The 14,056-nt window shown below is 39.2% G+C and overlaps 1 protein-coding gene across 1 annotated transcript; it reads left to right on the top strand.

Moving 5' to 3' along the window:
* The first annotated feature begins 151 nt into the window (after window positions 1-151).
* LOC124876202 (septin-5-like) lies at window positions 152-14,053 on the top strand. Its single transcript, XM_047378797.1, has 13 exons — window positions 152-3,567; window positions 3,889-3,914; window positions 7,651-8,022; window positions 8,449-8,545; window positions 9,801-9,887; window positions 10,003-10,126; window positions 10,588-10,722; window positions 10,834-10,951; window positions 11,181-11,282; window positions 11,364-11,460; window positions 12,277-12,439; window positions 12,546-12,648; window positions 12,739-14,053. The coding sequence occupies exons 1-13, from the start codon at window positions 3,522-3,524 to the stop codon at window positions 12,868-12,870; spliced, it is 1,602 nt and encodes a 533-aa protein (XP_047234753.1). The 5' UTR covers window positions 152-3,521; the 3' UTR covers window positions 12,871-14,053.
* Window positions 14,054-14,056: the final 3 nt, after the last annotated feature.

The raw sequence follows: 14,056 nt of genomic DNA, 5'->3' as shown, positions 1-14,056 counted from the left end.
GGATGCCTCCTGGACGCCTTCCTCGGGAGGTGTTCCAGGCACGTCCCACCGGGAGGAGGCCCAGGGGACGGCCCAGGACACGCTGGAGGGACTATGTCTCTCGGCTGGCCTGGGAACGCCTTGGGCTCCCCCTGGAGGAGCTGGAGGAGGTGTCTGGAGAGAGGGACGTCTGGGCGTCTCTGCTGAGTCTGCTGCCCCCGCGACCCGGTCCTGGATAAGCGGAAGACGACGAACGAACGATCTATACAGTTCCAGATTTATTTTAATATTTTACAGTGACAGTAATTTTTCACAACAAAGACATATTGAGAAAACGTACCCAAATTTCTAAAATTGCATGGGTGCTCCCTGGTGGACAGACTATGTAATAGCGCCACTGTTTAGAAATCTCCTCAAAGATATAATTTGGCAATTCTGTACTGTAACGTCTGTTTACTGCTCGATAAGCAAGATCATAACTTAATATTGGTCATAAGCTAAAACTGCCCGTCGCATGGCTCTAGTTTCAACTTTGTCGAAAAGCTGTGAATTTTGTTTTTGTTTTAGTCTTTAAGCTATGTTGAGTTATTTATCAGATTGCCTTATGTTTCATGTTAGGAAAGTTCAAACCCTCTCATACACTGAGATATGAGATAACTACTAATGCTATTAAACTGTAGATAATACAACAAAATATGTATAGTTTCTTATATTTCAGTGTGAATCCCAGGTGGAGAGTTCGAACCACGCAATGCTCCAGTCTTTTTCTCTTTCAAACTTTAATACGAACAAAACAGAATATGGCAAACATCAAGTTGTCAAGAACACAGAAAGGAGTATGATCAACCAAAAGGATTCTATGTAAGTATGCCATAAACACAACATTTTATTGCTCCACTCTACTGCAGTAAAAATCAACACAGGAAAATGAGAATTACTTGAAGGCTCAGGCGGCTACTAAATGGTGAAGCAACGAAACACACATTGGAGGCAATATGACTAATAATAACGAAGGTTACGGTGGAGCCAGACTAAAGCTGACAACTAGATAAGAAAGAAGTAGGAACCTGTAAGCAACCTACTCTGCTGCAGTAGTTGATCACTAAAGAAAATGTTCTGCAAAATTAACAGGAAAACAGAAATCTTACAGGGCTACTGCTGAACACATTCGCATGGACCAGATCCTTCATTTACACTGTAAAAATATGTTTTGAAACACAATTTATTTTAGTATAGAATGATTCTTTATTTGTCCCTCCATAATACCATATATCAACCAATTAATTTGTTTCAAATAATTTCATGACCGAATCAAAGGTACACACTTCCATAAAGGATATTAACACTTAATGTAAACACTAAGTTTACATTAAGTAAACTTAGTGTTTACTTAATGTAACTTATCATATCTTTTTTCTCGTAATTAGAGCGAACCCTGTGCCGTGGTGTCAAAAATTTTATCAAGTATTTTTCTTAGTTATTAGTTGTATCTGTATGTTGTTTCTTCTACAATGTTAAAGCCCCTTAAAATAACATGTCACTAAATAGGCTAATTAAAGCATCAGTTAGGACATTTAAAAAAAAATAAAATACTCAATAATAAACAACCTCATAATAAAGAGCATTTCTTGATTATTTGTATGACACAAAAGACTGGAAAACATTTACTGATAGAATAATAATAATAATAATAATGGAGGACACCCCATTGGACTAAAGTAGATGTTCAATAAGGATAACGACAAACTTTTTAAAACGAAACATTTATTATTTTGAGCAAAGAATGCTATAAGTTAGGTCAGTAAAGCAGAATGCCCATATCTTTTAAATGTAATTTGTACGGTTTAGTAAATGCTGTGCTACAAACACTTGTAGCAGTGGTAGTGCAGCAGAGGCTCATTATTAGAAATGCACAAATCAACCGGCCAGAGATCAGAATCTGTTTTTCCTTACCTACAGTTGATCTAATCAATGACTGGCAGGTCACAAAGAGAAAGATCTGATTTTTTTTACTAGTTAGTAAAACATCAAAACTAAGGCCTCTCAGCATCAACCGACATGTTCTTTGATACACTATTCTGAATTTAATAAAAAACACATTCAGGTGAGGACATACTTTATAATTGCCAGGTCAGACCTCTAAGGAAAAAAGCCAGGAGAAACCTTATGGCTACATCTCTATTTTATAATATACACACACACATATCAAAACGAAATTACAAAAATACTGATCATTTTTTTTCTATTTTAATTAATCTTTTAGCCTAGATTGAACAAAGATGATCCCTTTGAATACTTTTCTGACATAAAAAAAAATGGAAAAGGCATTACAAAACTTTATTGATGTATTTTATTGTAGTATTTTATTGCAAGATTCTGCTAGTGTTTTTCACGTAGCCATCAGGCCAGTAAATATTCCTTTTACAAGTTGCAATATCTAAAAGTACTTTTGTTTTGTTTGTTTTATTCTATTTTTTTTAAATACAGTTTTTGTTTTGTATTTCTAAAATATTATTTGCAAGTTAACTTTTCCATCTCAGGCAATAAGGCATTACACCATAAGGAACTTGGTATATAGTCTGACTGACAATAACATTTTATCCATGGTTTGGGGCTATGTTAAACACGCAAAGTGATCCTTGTTGGCATTTTATAGGTTCACAACAAAACATGCTTACAAAGTAGTCAGTTTCCCTCATTTTTTGCGGTCTGTGGTGTTCACTCACTGGCATTAGCTAGTGGCTAACACTTGTCTCATGCTGCACGAAGTTTAACTTTAGCTAAATCATAAGACGGATGCTTAAAGACACACAGTAACAATAAAAAAAAACACACCACTTAAAACCTTATGCTTATCTTTCCTATTATATCGCTTTTTAAGAAAACACAGACGAAACTGTCAAAAAATTTTTAACTTGAGCTGAATATGCTAGCTAGCTGACATTGTAGCTTACAGCGCGAACGGTTAAATGGTTGTACAACGGCTAAAAATGCTTCAATGTGCTGTCAAATCCAAGGAAGGGTTATTTAACACAGACAATGTCTATATGTTATAGATTTTCAATGATTGCCATAAAAAATGGTTCAGAAAAGCCTTATTATTCTGTTGTATGGGATATGATATCCAATTTAATTCCCCATCAACCTTTTTCTTGGGGCTTTCTCCAGATTCTAGATGTTAATAACAGCCAATTGAAAAGGTTGTAAACATTTTTTTAACACACATCTATTAAAAAACACAGTCAAAAGACAAAACTGGTAGAATATGCCCTATAACATTTTTAACTGTTTTAATTTTACTGCTGTGTGAAACTGTTTCATTGGGGTAAGCTCCCAGTGTTCCAGAATCCTAACAAAGCACATGAGTGCAACCAAATGTCCAACTACTGTCGTATAATCGCAAACTAGTGGGCATAAATTAACATCAGGGGTACTGAATATATACGTAAGTGGCTTGCCGTACTGACAGACGTTCTCGCAGCGGAGCGCCGCATGTCGCCTACTACTACTGGTCTGGGGTCAGTTTGGACTCAGGTCACACCATGGACCACATGTCCTCTCCGGTCCGATTGCGCAGAAATAAAACAGGTACGTCTATGACATTTACATATTTCTAGCATGCCTCTCTGTTTCGTTGCAATTTCAGACAGTTTTGGGGGAAATAAATATATTAACTATTTGAACTACCCTTCAATAAGCCTGTGATATTCCTGCAAAGGACCTTGAAGAACCTGTCCAAACGTGTCTCTTGTTATAATGATGGTTATTTATAATTAGCTGAACTATTTATTTATATCAATGCCTTTATGTTTACGTTATGCTGAATTAACCACATTTATTTTTATGTATTCCTTATAGCAAGACTTTCTCCTTTTTTCTAACATTTAAATATGTTGTTTTTGTTCAAAGAAGCAACAGCTTTTGCAGAAAAGCAGGTAGGACTGTTTATAAAATACATCGGAGTTGTAGTGTTTGTTAGAGCTGGTATTTGTGTGTTTAGGAGGTAAATCTTCAACCCCCACCCTTTTAGAGTATTAGAAGCTGGGTTAAGCCTGCTGCTGCAGAGCTTTCTGAGTAATTAGAGGTGACAGGTAGAGGGATGCCAGATGAATCCTGATCAGGCCTGCAGCTCGGTGGGTTGAACTTCTCTGTCATTAGACCAAGTCAGTAGAACAGTAGGCTTCCCTGCTGCTTGAAAGACTAAATAATGTTGTGTTCAGGGTGGTATAAAATCAGTTGTGGTGTGAGGTGTAAAGACAAAGATGACTTCATCACAGTACGTAGTTTGACCCAACTGACCCTCAACTTCAGAGAATCTTTTGTCCTCCTGCCCTGACAGACGGATGAGTTCTTTTTTAACGTTATAATGGGATCACTGGTCACATCTAATCAGAGAACAGTGTAGTCAAACACTGCAGGTGAAGGCATTCAGAGAGCAAAGCAGTGGCTGCTTTATCAGTCTGTTTCTGTCTCTGCAGCACTACATTTACAAAAATAAAAATGTATTTTCAGAAATCTTTTTGTTTTTTTAAATTAAACTAACTTTGGATGTTTTCAAGTTTAGCTACTGACATGTACATTTTTATGGGATATATTGCTTATTGAGCTTTGTTGCATTTTGCAACATTTCAACAACAATTTATTTGAGATACCAACATAAAATAGTCCATAAATGTGAAATGGAAGGAACACAACATATGGTTTGTTCATTTTTGTACAAATTCAAATCTAAAAATTGTGGTGTGCATTTGTGTTCAGTCCCCTCGAGTCAGTACTAGGTAGAGCCATGTTTCTCTGCCATTCCAGCTGGAAGTATTTTGTGGTATGTCTGTGCCAACATTTAGCAGATTTAGGGATTATGTGTGACATTTCAAGCTTTGCCACAGATTTTCAATTGAATTAAGGTCTGGACTTCGACTAGGCTATTCTAATGCATAATTGAGCTGTGATCATAACCATTCAATTGTAACTCTGGGTGTCTGGGTCGATGTCAGGCTGAAAGTTAAACACTCACCCCAGTTTCAGGACTTTTGCAGCCTCTAACAAGTGTTCATCCAGACTCAAATTTAAATTCAAAAATACTTTATTAATCCCAAAGGGAAATTAAATGTTGTTATAGCTCATATTATGAAGGTTTCCTCAAAGAGCCGTTGTAGATGCTGATGGCTGTGGGCAGGAAGGATCTCCTGTAGCGCTCCGTCTTACAGCAGATCTGAAGAAGCCTCTGACTGAAGACACTCTGTTGTTGTACAACTGTCTCATGAAGAGGATGCTCAGGGTTCTCCATAATGTTCTTCATTTTATGAAGAATCCGTCTTTGCACAATGATCTCCAGAGGTTCCAGAGGAGTCCCCAGAATAGAACCAGCCTTTTTTATCAGCTTGTTGAGCTTTTTTAAGTCCCTGGTTCTGATGCTGCTACCACAGCAGATGATGGTAGAAGAGATCATACTCTCCACAACAGACTTATAGAAGATATGCAGCATCTTGCTGCAAACACCAAAGGACCTAAGCTTCCTCAAGAAGTACAGTCTGCTCTGTCCCTTCTTGTAGATGGCTTCACAGTTGCATCTCCACTCCAGTCTGTTGTCCAGGTGAACACCGAAGTATTTATTCTCCTCCACCACCTCCACTTCTTCTCCCATGATAGAAATAGTTTTTGACTTATTCCTGTTTCTCTTAAAATCTACAATCATCTCCTTTGTTTTAGTCACGTTCAAAATGAGATGATTGTTTCCACACCATGCCACAAAGCGGTACACCACCTTCCTGTACTCAGCTTCTTGTCTATCTCTGATCCACCCCACGACTGCAGAATCATCCGAGTATTTCTGCAGATGACAGGAGTCTGTCTTGTACTGGAAGTCTGAGGTGCACAGAGTGAAAAGGAATGGTGAGAGTACAGTCCCCTGTGGTGCTCCTGTGCTGCTGACTACCTGGTTAGACTCACAACCCTTCAGTCTCACAAACTGTGGTCTGTTTGTCAGGTAGTCTTTGGTCCAGGAGATTGTTGAGGCCTCCACCTGAGTCTTCTGGAGTTTCTGACAAAGCAAATCAGGTTGGATTGTATTAAATGCACTGGAGAAATCAAAGAACAGGATCTTAACAGTGCATCTGGCTTTGTCCAGATGACAGGGGGTTTGGCGATTAGCAAACTGAAGGAGGTCCTGAAAGTTCATTGTTTGCTTACTCAGGTGGGCCGACAGGAGTCTCTCTAGGACCTTCATGATGTGGGATGTCAGGGCAACAGGTCTATAGTCATTAAGGACTGATGGGTGAGTTTTCTTTGGTACCGGAACAAGACAGGAGGTCTTCCACAACACCGGAACCTTCTTCTGGGCCAGGCTAAGATTGAAGAGGTGCTGCAGAATCCCACAGAGCTGCTCTGCTGAGGCTTTCAGGACTCTATGGCCGGCACTATCTGGACCTGCAGCCTTATTCAGGTTCAGTCTTTCTAGTTGTCTCTACGCCTGACTTCTTGAGACACATAAGTGGAAGGGGGAGGCAAAGGGAGCATCAGCATCTTCTGATTTGGTTGAAGAGGTTGATGAGTATCACCAAAGTATGTGAGTGTGTTCGGGATTATGTCCAATGTCCTACCACAGAAAGCACTTTGCATGTAAACCAAAAAGTTCAGTTCTCCCCTATGGCTTTTGTCAAACTGTAAATGGGACCCTGTACAGCCTTATTCTTTTCGTAAAGGTATGAGTTGTTGAGTTACTAATAGTGATACTTGCAATAGATGCTGTCACCTGAGCTGTGGAGCTCTCCAGCTCTTTCAGAGTTTCATCACTGACCTGTCTGCTGTATTGCTCGGTCATCATGGTACCTTTTCCTGCCTGATGTTCTCTAGCAAACCTCTGAGTCCTTCATGAAACAGTTATATTTATACTGAGATTATATCCCTCACCTGTAGACTCTAGATACAAAGTAGGTGACTTTTGATTTCATTAGTTTCCACTGAATTTTATTTAGGCTTACCAGAGTAAATTTGGCTAAACATAAGCTGTTTTAGATTTTGACTTGTAAAAAGTGTTCAAACTGTGTATCCCTTTCCCTTCAATTCTCAATTATGCATTATGTTGGCCTATCACATAAAATCCCAATAAATTCCAGAGAAGTTAGGTTTTTAACCATGACGGTATGTAAGAAAAAAGTTCAAGGAATATGAATCAGGCCTGCACAGTGTATAGAAAATGTATTGCTTTCCCAATATCACCTTACTCAATAACTTAAAGAAGCTTTAGCTTATTATTTAAGTACCGTGCATTCAAGCTCTACATACTATTAAAATATGTGGTGACATTTGTTGTTTGTTACATCATAAAATGTTTTAATAAGGTAAAAAATCTTAAACCAGAAGTACTTTTTTTATTAAACCTTGAAGTTGAAATGGAAATAATGAGTTTCAGGATTTTTCCAATTGCTTGATAGATTACTTGTTTTCTGGGGTTTCTGATATGAGCCCAAAGCAGAAATACATTAACACTTTGATCATCTGAAGCCTGTCTTTATTGTATAGTATTATTGGATATCGTTTTTTTCCAAATTTTGTGCAGCCCTAGCATTTATACCTTTGCAAGAGACTTTATAGGAAAGTTATTTCCTTTTTTGTCTCTAGTAGAAGTAAGTTGCACACAACAAAAGGAAACACTGTCACATTGTGTCCTAGTTGTCCAGTCTTTCCATCGAAGACCAGGCAGACTTACAGTTTCCCTACGCCATGAGGGATCTACCTCCCGTCATTCATTCAACGGAAAAGTCACAGAAACAAGACCACCATGAGATGGAAGAAGCTCTGACAGCTGCCAACGGGAGGCTGCCAGGCTATCCTGGAACTCCTCCTTCATCTTGTCCTGTTTCCTGCCCCCCTGCCAGTTCTCCGACAGTCCCACCCAGGCCAAATCACACAGGAAGGGACTCCTCACAGATTCTGCCTTTGAAGAGGCAGCTTGTCTCTCAGGTATCTCTGGACTCTCCCCTGAGCCCGGCCTTGCGACCGCGCAGTCCTTGGGGGCCGCTTGACCCCTACGACTCTCCAGAGGTGAGTTCTGTTAAACATTGCTTTAAAGGTTTCCCAACCTTTATATACAACTCCAACTTTACATTAAGTTGTTATAATGTCTCTATCAAGACAACATCATCAGTATGATTGTGTAGCTGTTTCTATCTGCTTCTGAACACTTGCACAAACTAGATTGCGTCCTTCTTTTTCTACTCTGTCGCCTGTTGTGTGTGAGTCAGAATCAAAATGTGGTCAGGTAAATTAGACGACAATGTCCAGGGTTGTTACTGTGGTCATGTCACATAGGGTTAATATCAATAAACCTTATTTATTATGTGTGATTAAGCCCCACAGATGATTTGGGTTGGGCTTGTTGATGACCACAACAATAACTGATTGCTTAATGGTCCTGCTGTGGGCACATGTCGCTTATTAATATGATGTACGTGTCTTCTTTCTCTACAGGATCAGGACAAAGAGTATGTGGGTTTTGCTACGTTGCCCAACCAGGTTCACAGAAAGACAGTGAAGAAAGGATTCACATTTACACTCATGGTGGCAGGTGAGTCCTTCTTTTATCTCTGCAGAGTGAGTTACTTTAAAATGTACTGCTTTAAGAATGATTGAGGTTTTCTCTGTAATCGATAGAGAAACGTGCGGTGGGGGCGCGGTGCTGGTGGTGTAGGGGTTAAGTACGTGACCCATATATAGAGGCCACAGTCCTCGAAGCAGCTGACCCAGAGACCTTTGCCAAATGTTCTCCCCCTGTCTCTCCCCCTATTTCCTACGTGCCTACTGTTGGAAAAATTGAAAAATAAGAGCCTCTAGTGCCGCCAAAAATACTTAAAAAAAGAAAAACATGAGGTGGTTCCGGTCAAAAGTTTCAATCATTTTTGCCGTTTATTGATTTATTTGAACACATCTCCCCCAAATGTTGCAAGATCATCCTCTTGTTGCAACACCCAGTTGTGTCAAAGTTTTGAAATTTACAGCTGTTGATACGAGTTGAAGTACTTGAAGGGTCTCATTTCTGTATCTGCTTTACACAATGGCAGCAAAACAGACCCATGTGGGTAGAAGCAAATTACAGTCAATTTTGGAGCATTTTGTTACTTTCTGGTGATTTATAGGGGTTTGGGTTTGCATTTTTCTCATTTTGTTTTGGATTTTCTTGCGGTGTTTGTATTTTAGTTACTCTCATTTTCTGCCATGACATTTGTTAGTTTTCAAATGCACACAGGAACAAAGCCCATACTTTTTGGAAGCAGGTCCGGTAGTCAGATGAAACTAATATTGACGTTTTTGGTCATAATAACCATATATACATTTGGAGAAAACAGGGTGAGGCTTGCAATCAAGTACGGAGGTGGCAGCATCATGCTTCGGGAGGTGTTTTGCTGCAGGGGGATCAGAAAATGGCATCAGGAAGAAAGACCATTATGTGGAAATATTGAAGCAGCATTTCAAGAAATCAGTCAGGTAGTAAACGCTTGAACACAATGACAATGACACTAATCATGCCACCAAATTAGTTACAAAGGGGCTTCAGGACAGCAAGTCCTGATCTCAGTCACACAGAACATTTGCGGGCGGCCCACAAACTTGACTCCATTACACCAGTTCTGTCAGAATGAATGGGCCCAATTCCAGCAAACTATTGTAAGAAGCACGTGGAAGAATACCCAAAACATTTGACCCAAGACAGTTAAAAAGCAATATTTTTTTATTTTATGCCAAATTAGTGAAGGTGTGATGTGTTATAATCAAATTAAATTCTTTTGGTTAGAGAATAAAAGTGATCTTATTGTAATCTGTAGGAGAAACTGGACTCGGCAAATCCACACTAATAAACAGTCTGTTCCTCACGGACCTCTACAAAGACAGAAAAGTTCTCAACGCTGAGGGTAAGATCACTTTTATTATTTATCCAAGCTCCAAACATTGCATGTATTTTTTGCTTGACCAAGATTCAGTTCTTCTTAGAGTCTCTAACTTTGGTTGCCCTGCACATATCTGCAGAACGGATCAGCCAAACAGTCGACATCATCAAGCACACCGTTGGGATCGAGGAGAAAGGAGTCAAACTGAGGCTGTCCATCATAGACACGCCGGGGTTCGGTGATGCTGTCAACAACACAGCAAGGTAAGCTCGTCAACGTGTTAGCCAGGCATTGAAAAACAGCATCGCACTGCAGTAGCAGTAAGTAAGTAAGCTTTTGAAGGCATTAATAGGCTCCTAAATATGCAGGACCTAACCTGCAAAAATCTAAAATGAATACACAAATATATACAAATATTATCTAAGAAATTATTTCAATGAATGGAACAGAAATAATAAAAATAATCTGTTAAATAATAATAATAATTATAGATCTGTACAATTGTGATGATTTTCTTATTTATTTTATTTTAAAGTATCTTTTTACCTTTCTTAATTTATTTTCCAATCTTGTGTTTATTTTATTATTTTCCTTTCTCCTTTTTTCCATATTTATTGTCCTAAAATAGCAATTATCCATTATATTATAATTATACAATTACTTTCAAAAACATCTCCTCCTGGTTAGCTAGTATAATCACAAAGATCAAATGTGTTTGCATCAGCTGGAAGCACGTGGAGGACTACATCGACCAGCAGTTTGAGCAGTATTTCAGAGATGAGAGCGGGCTGAACCGAAAGAACATCCAAGACAACAGAGTCCACTGCCTCCTCTACTTCATCTCTCCATTTGGGCACGGGTACGCCGATGACCCCTCATACTTCTGCATTTAAAGATGCTTTACAGCCTCAGCTGCACCAATGCAATATGATCAGAGTTGAATCATGTTTTGTGTGCCCTCTACTGTCAGTCCCAGACCTATCGACGTGGAGTGCATGAAGGCTTTGCATGAAAAAGTCAACATAATTCCTCTACTGGCCAAAGCCGATAGCCTGACACAAGCAGAAGTCTGCAGCAAGAAATTGAAGGTACAATAATAAAAAAAAATATCCGGTATTTGTTGAAATATTTTATTCAAATTTAAAAATAGCTTCTAGAACAGTGCTATTTATCCTGTACCATGGATTCTAAACCACAGGATCAGAAGACAGTGATCTGGCTCTATGAAATTCCAATTGAGTGGTTTATTTCTCCATTATTGCTCATGTTTTTTTATATTCCTTTTCCTCTCAATATGACAGTTTTCTTGTATTACAGATCAGGGAAGAGATCAAGCAGTTTGGGATTAACATCTACCAGTTTCCAGAGTGTGACTCAGATGAGGACGAAGACTTCCAGAAACAGGAGCAGATCCTCAAGGTTTTAACCTGTAAATAAGATATAAGCGCCGTCTCATACGCGACAATACCAACAGTTTGATGTTTCGTCCTCTGTTTGCAGGACAGCATACCATTTGCTGTAATCGGGAGCAACATACAGGTGGAGAGCAAAGGCAGAAAGTTCAGAGGTCGCTCCTATCCGTGGGGTGTGGTAGAAGGTACTGTGCAAATACAGCACCTGACAAAAGTAATAGAATTTTTTTTACATTTTGTCACATTACAACCCTGAACCTTGATATATTGTATTTCATTGGGATTCTATGTGATGTATTCGGACACAGTAGGGCATGCCACACTTTTCAGATTTTTTGTGTAAAAAACAATGAAAAGCATGTATCAGACCTAGATCACAATGCTTTTTATGATTACAGTTCAGCTTTTAGCAGAATCTTCCCAAGCATCTTGGTGTATAGACTGTACTATGACTCACCTTCCCGCGACTGAATAGGACATTTCTCACAAACCACACACAAGCAGCTGATATCGGCTTCTACAGCTCCACCAGCACACTAAATTCTGGCACCCCACAGGTATGATGATGTTCTCCTGCTCCACATTCGAAAGCATACTGGCATACTGTGTCGCAGTTTGGTCCTGCAGACAGGAAGGCACTTTAACATGTTTTTTACTTGGCACTTTAAATGGCTCTTTTTGATCAATCTTCATCTTTTATCACTGTGCCTTTTGGTGTAACTGCTGTGTATCAGTTTAAGATCTTTTAATGTTGTTGAGCAATTGATTGAACATTTTAGGTCAACTTCACAATTCCGCACAGCCCTGTGTTGGTCTATCACGTAAAATCCCAAATAAAATACACAGACGTTTGTGATTGTAAGGCAAAAATTTGAATAAACTCATGCAAAGCACTGTATACCCCCAAATACTATTTTCATCTTTGGCATTTTATTTTTATCTGCTGGATTTTATGTATATTTTTATGCACTGTGTTTGTTTTGTGAAAACAATTGAGGCAGTTGAGAACCCGATCCACTCAGACTTCCTGCTGCTGAGGAACATGCTGGTGAGGACGCATATGCAGGATCTGAAGGACGTGACGCGGGAGAATCACTACGAAAACTACAGGGCACAGTGCATCCAGAGCATGACCCGCATGATGGTGCAGGAGAGGAAACGCAGGTAGGTGGAGCCAGGATCGATACCTGGCCTGAGAAATTCACACAGCAAACTAATAAGGGGTCATGGATGGATGGTTTACATGTTCTTACCTGCGTCTCTGGTATAGTTTACGCGAAAAGTATCGAGAAGGGAGCGAGGTGGACTTTCCTCTGCCGCTCGCAGCAGTTGACACAGACATGGAGAGACAGATTTTTGAGAAAGATGAAGAAGTGCGTATCTCCCTCTCTCAGTTATTTATTTGTCCCTCTGAATTCAGAGGTGCAGTAATACATATGCCATTGTTTTCTTCTGCTGTGCAGCTGAGAAAGATGCAGGAGGTGCTGGAGAGGATTCAGGAGCAGATGCAGCAGAGCCAGAGAGGAGCTGCTGATTCTCCCAGACAAATATGGATCACAGAGGAACAAATAGAGAGTAAATCTTCTGCAAACTGACTGTTTCAACAAGTGGAAGTGAGAACTTTCCAAAGATGGATCAAACATTTAAGTAGATCTATGCAGGGAGGTGTGCATGAAATGCACAACAACTGTATGTCAGCTCAAGCTTTGGCTTATGTTCATGTCAAGAGAGCTGATTGCCTGATCCGGTTCCTTTTATAAACCCTGTCATGTTTTTTGTGTGCTCTCTGGACATAAAATGATGCCCAGACTCTTTTTTTTGTGCAAAACTGATGCAGCGTGATACAATGACCCAGAGGTGAACTGATTCAGAGATTTAGAGGGCTGCACTACACAGCAAATTCAAGCAAGCAAGGTCATTGACAAAACCTAAAACTCCACTGAGAGATAACAGGCAGAACAATAGTAGTTATGATTCTCCCTGGTTTTACTCTTGAGGATCTTCACATTCACATACATATTCTTCAACCAAACAAAATGCACAGATCGCTTCGGCACTTCATTCACCCCAGGGTGCATATATGAAAATCTTTTAATTTAAAAATATTAAGATAGTTACAGGGAAAAGTGGCTACAGTTAAGAGAGAATGGGTGCAGGAAAGCTATTATTATATTTTCCCAGGATAGAATAAATCTAGTCAAATTAAAGCATAGATCCTTTTAAAATCTGCAGTGAGACTAAGCTTCTGCTAGAACAGATGCATGGTTATTCTAAAGATCTTTATACATCTTTATCAGGGGTGCCACTAAATATGGAGGACGCTGTGTATGAGGATCTTCAACATGGACTTCCTTCTAAGAATCAACTTTTTAAATAAGCTTTTAATATTACTTTCTGACAACATATAAATGTTCTAAACTGGTTTTACTCCAGAGGTGTTTGTGAGTTCAAGATTTGTTACCATGGTGATCACATGGAGTCACATTTGTGATTTGTGATGAGCTGGCTTTAGATTAAACATAGCCAGCTAAGCAGCTGATTTGTTTTGTAGTACAGCCCTGTCATGTTGGTTTCTTCTTCTGCTGCTGTTGTTGTAAACTAGACTCTACCTTTGTAATGTTACCTCGTCTCTTGACTTCTCCCACCAAGTGGTCAGTGTGTTAGTGGTGGATTTTTAACATGTAAACTCCATTTTTATTATATCAGTGAAACTGTCTTTTTCTATGTTAATGTTTGTTGTTTTGTAAGGACAGAAAGACAATAAAATAAGAAACTTCCCAT

This window comes from Girardinichthys multiradiatus, chromosome 11 (assembly GCF_021462225.1).
Source record: "Girardinichthys multiradiatus isolate DD_20200921_A chromosome 11, DD_fGirMul_XY1, whole genome shotgun sequence".
Taxonomy (NCBI): Eukaryota; Metazoa; Chordata; class Actinopteri; order Cyprinodontiformes; family Goodeidae; genus Girardinichthys; species Girardinichthys multiradiatus.
This window is presented reverse-complemented; position numbering and strand designations above follow the sequence as displayed.

Coding starts and splice junctions, on each gene's coding strand:
- LOC124876202 (XM_047378797.1), top strand. CDS start 3,522: ATGGACCACATGTCCTCTCCGGTCCGATTGCGCAGAAATAAAACAG. Junction 10,952..11,180: donor TCTGCAGCAAGAAATTGAAG/GTACAATAATAA, acceptor CTTGTATTACAG/ATCAGGGAAGAGATCAAGCA. Junction 11,283..11,363: donor AACAGGAGCAGATCCTCAAG/GTTTTAACCTGT, acceptor CTCTGTTTGCAG/GACAGCATACCATTTGCTGT.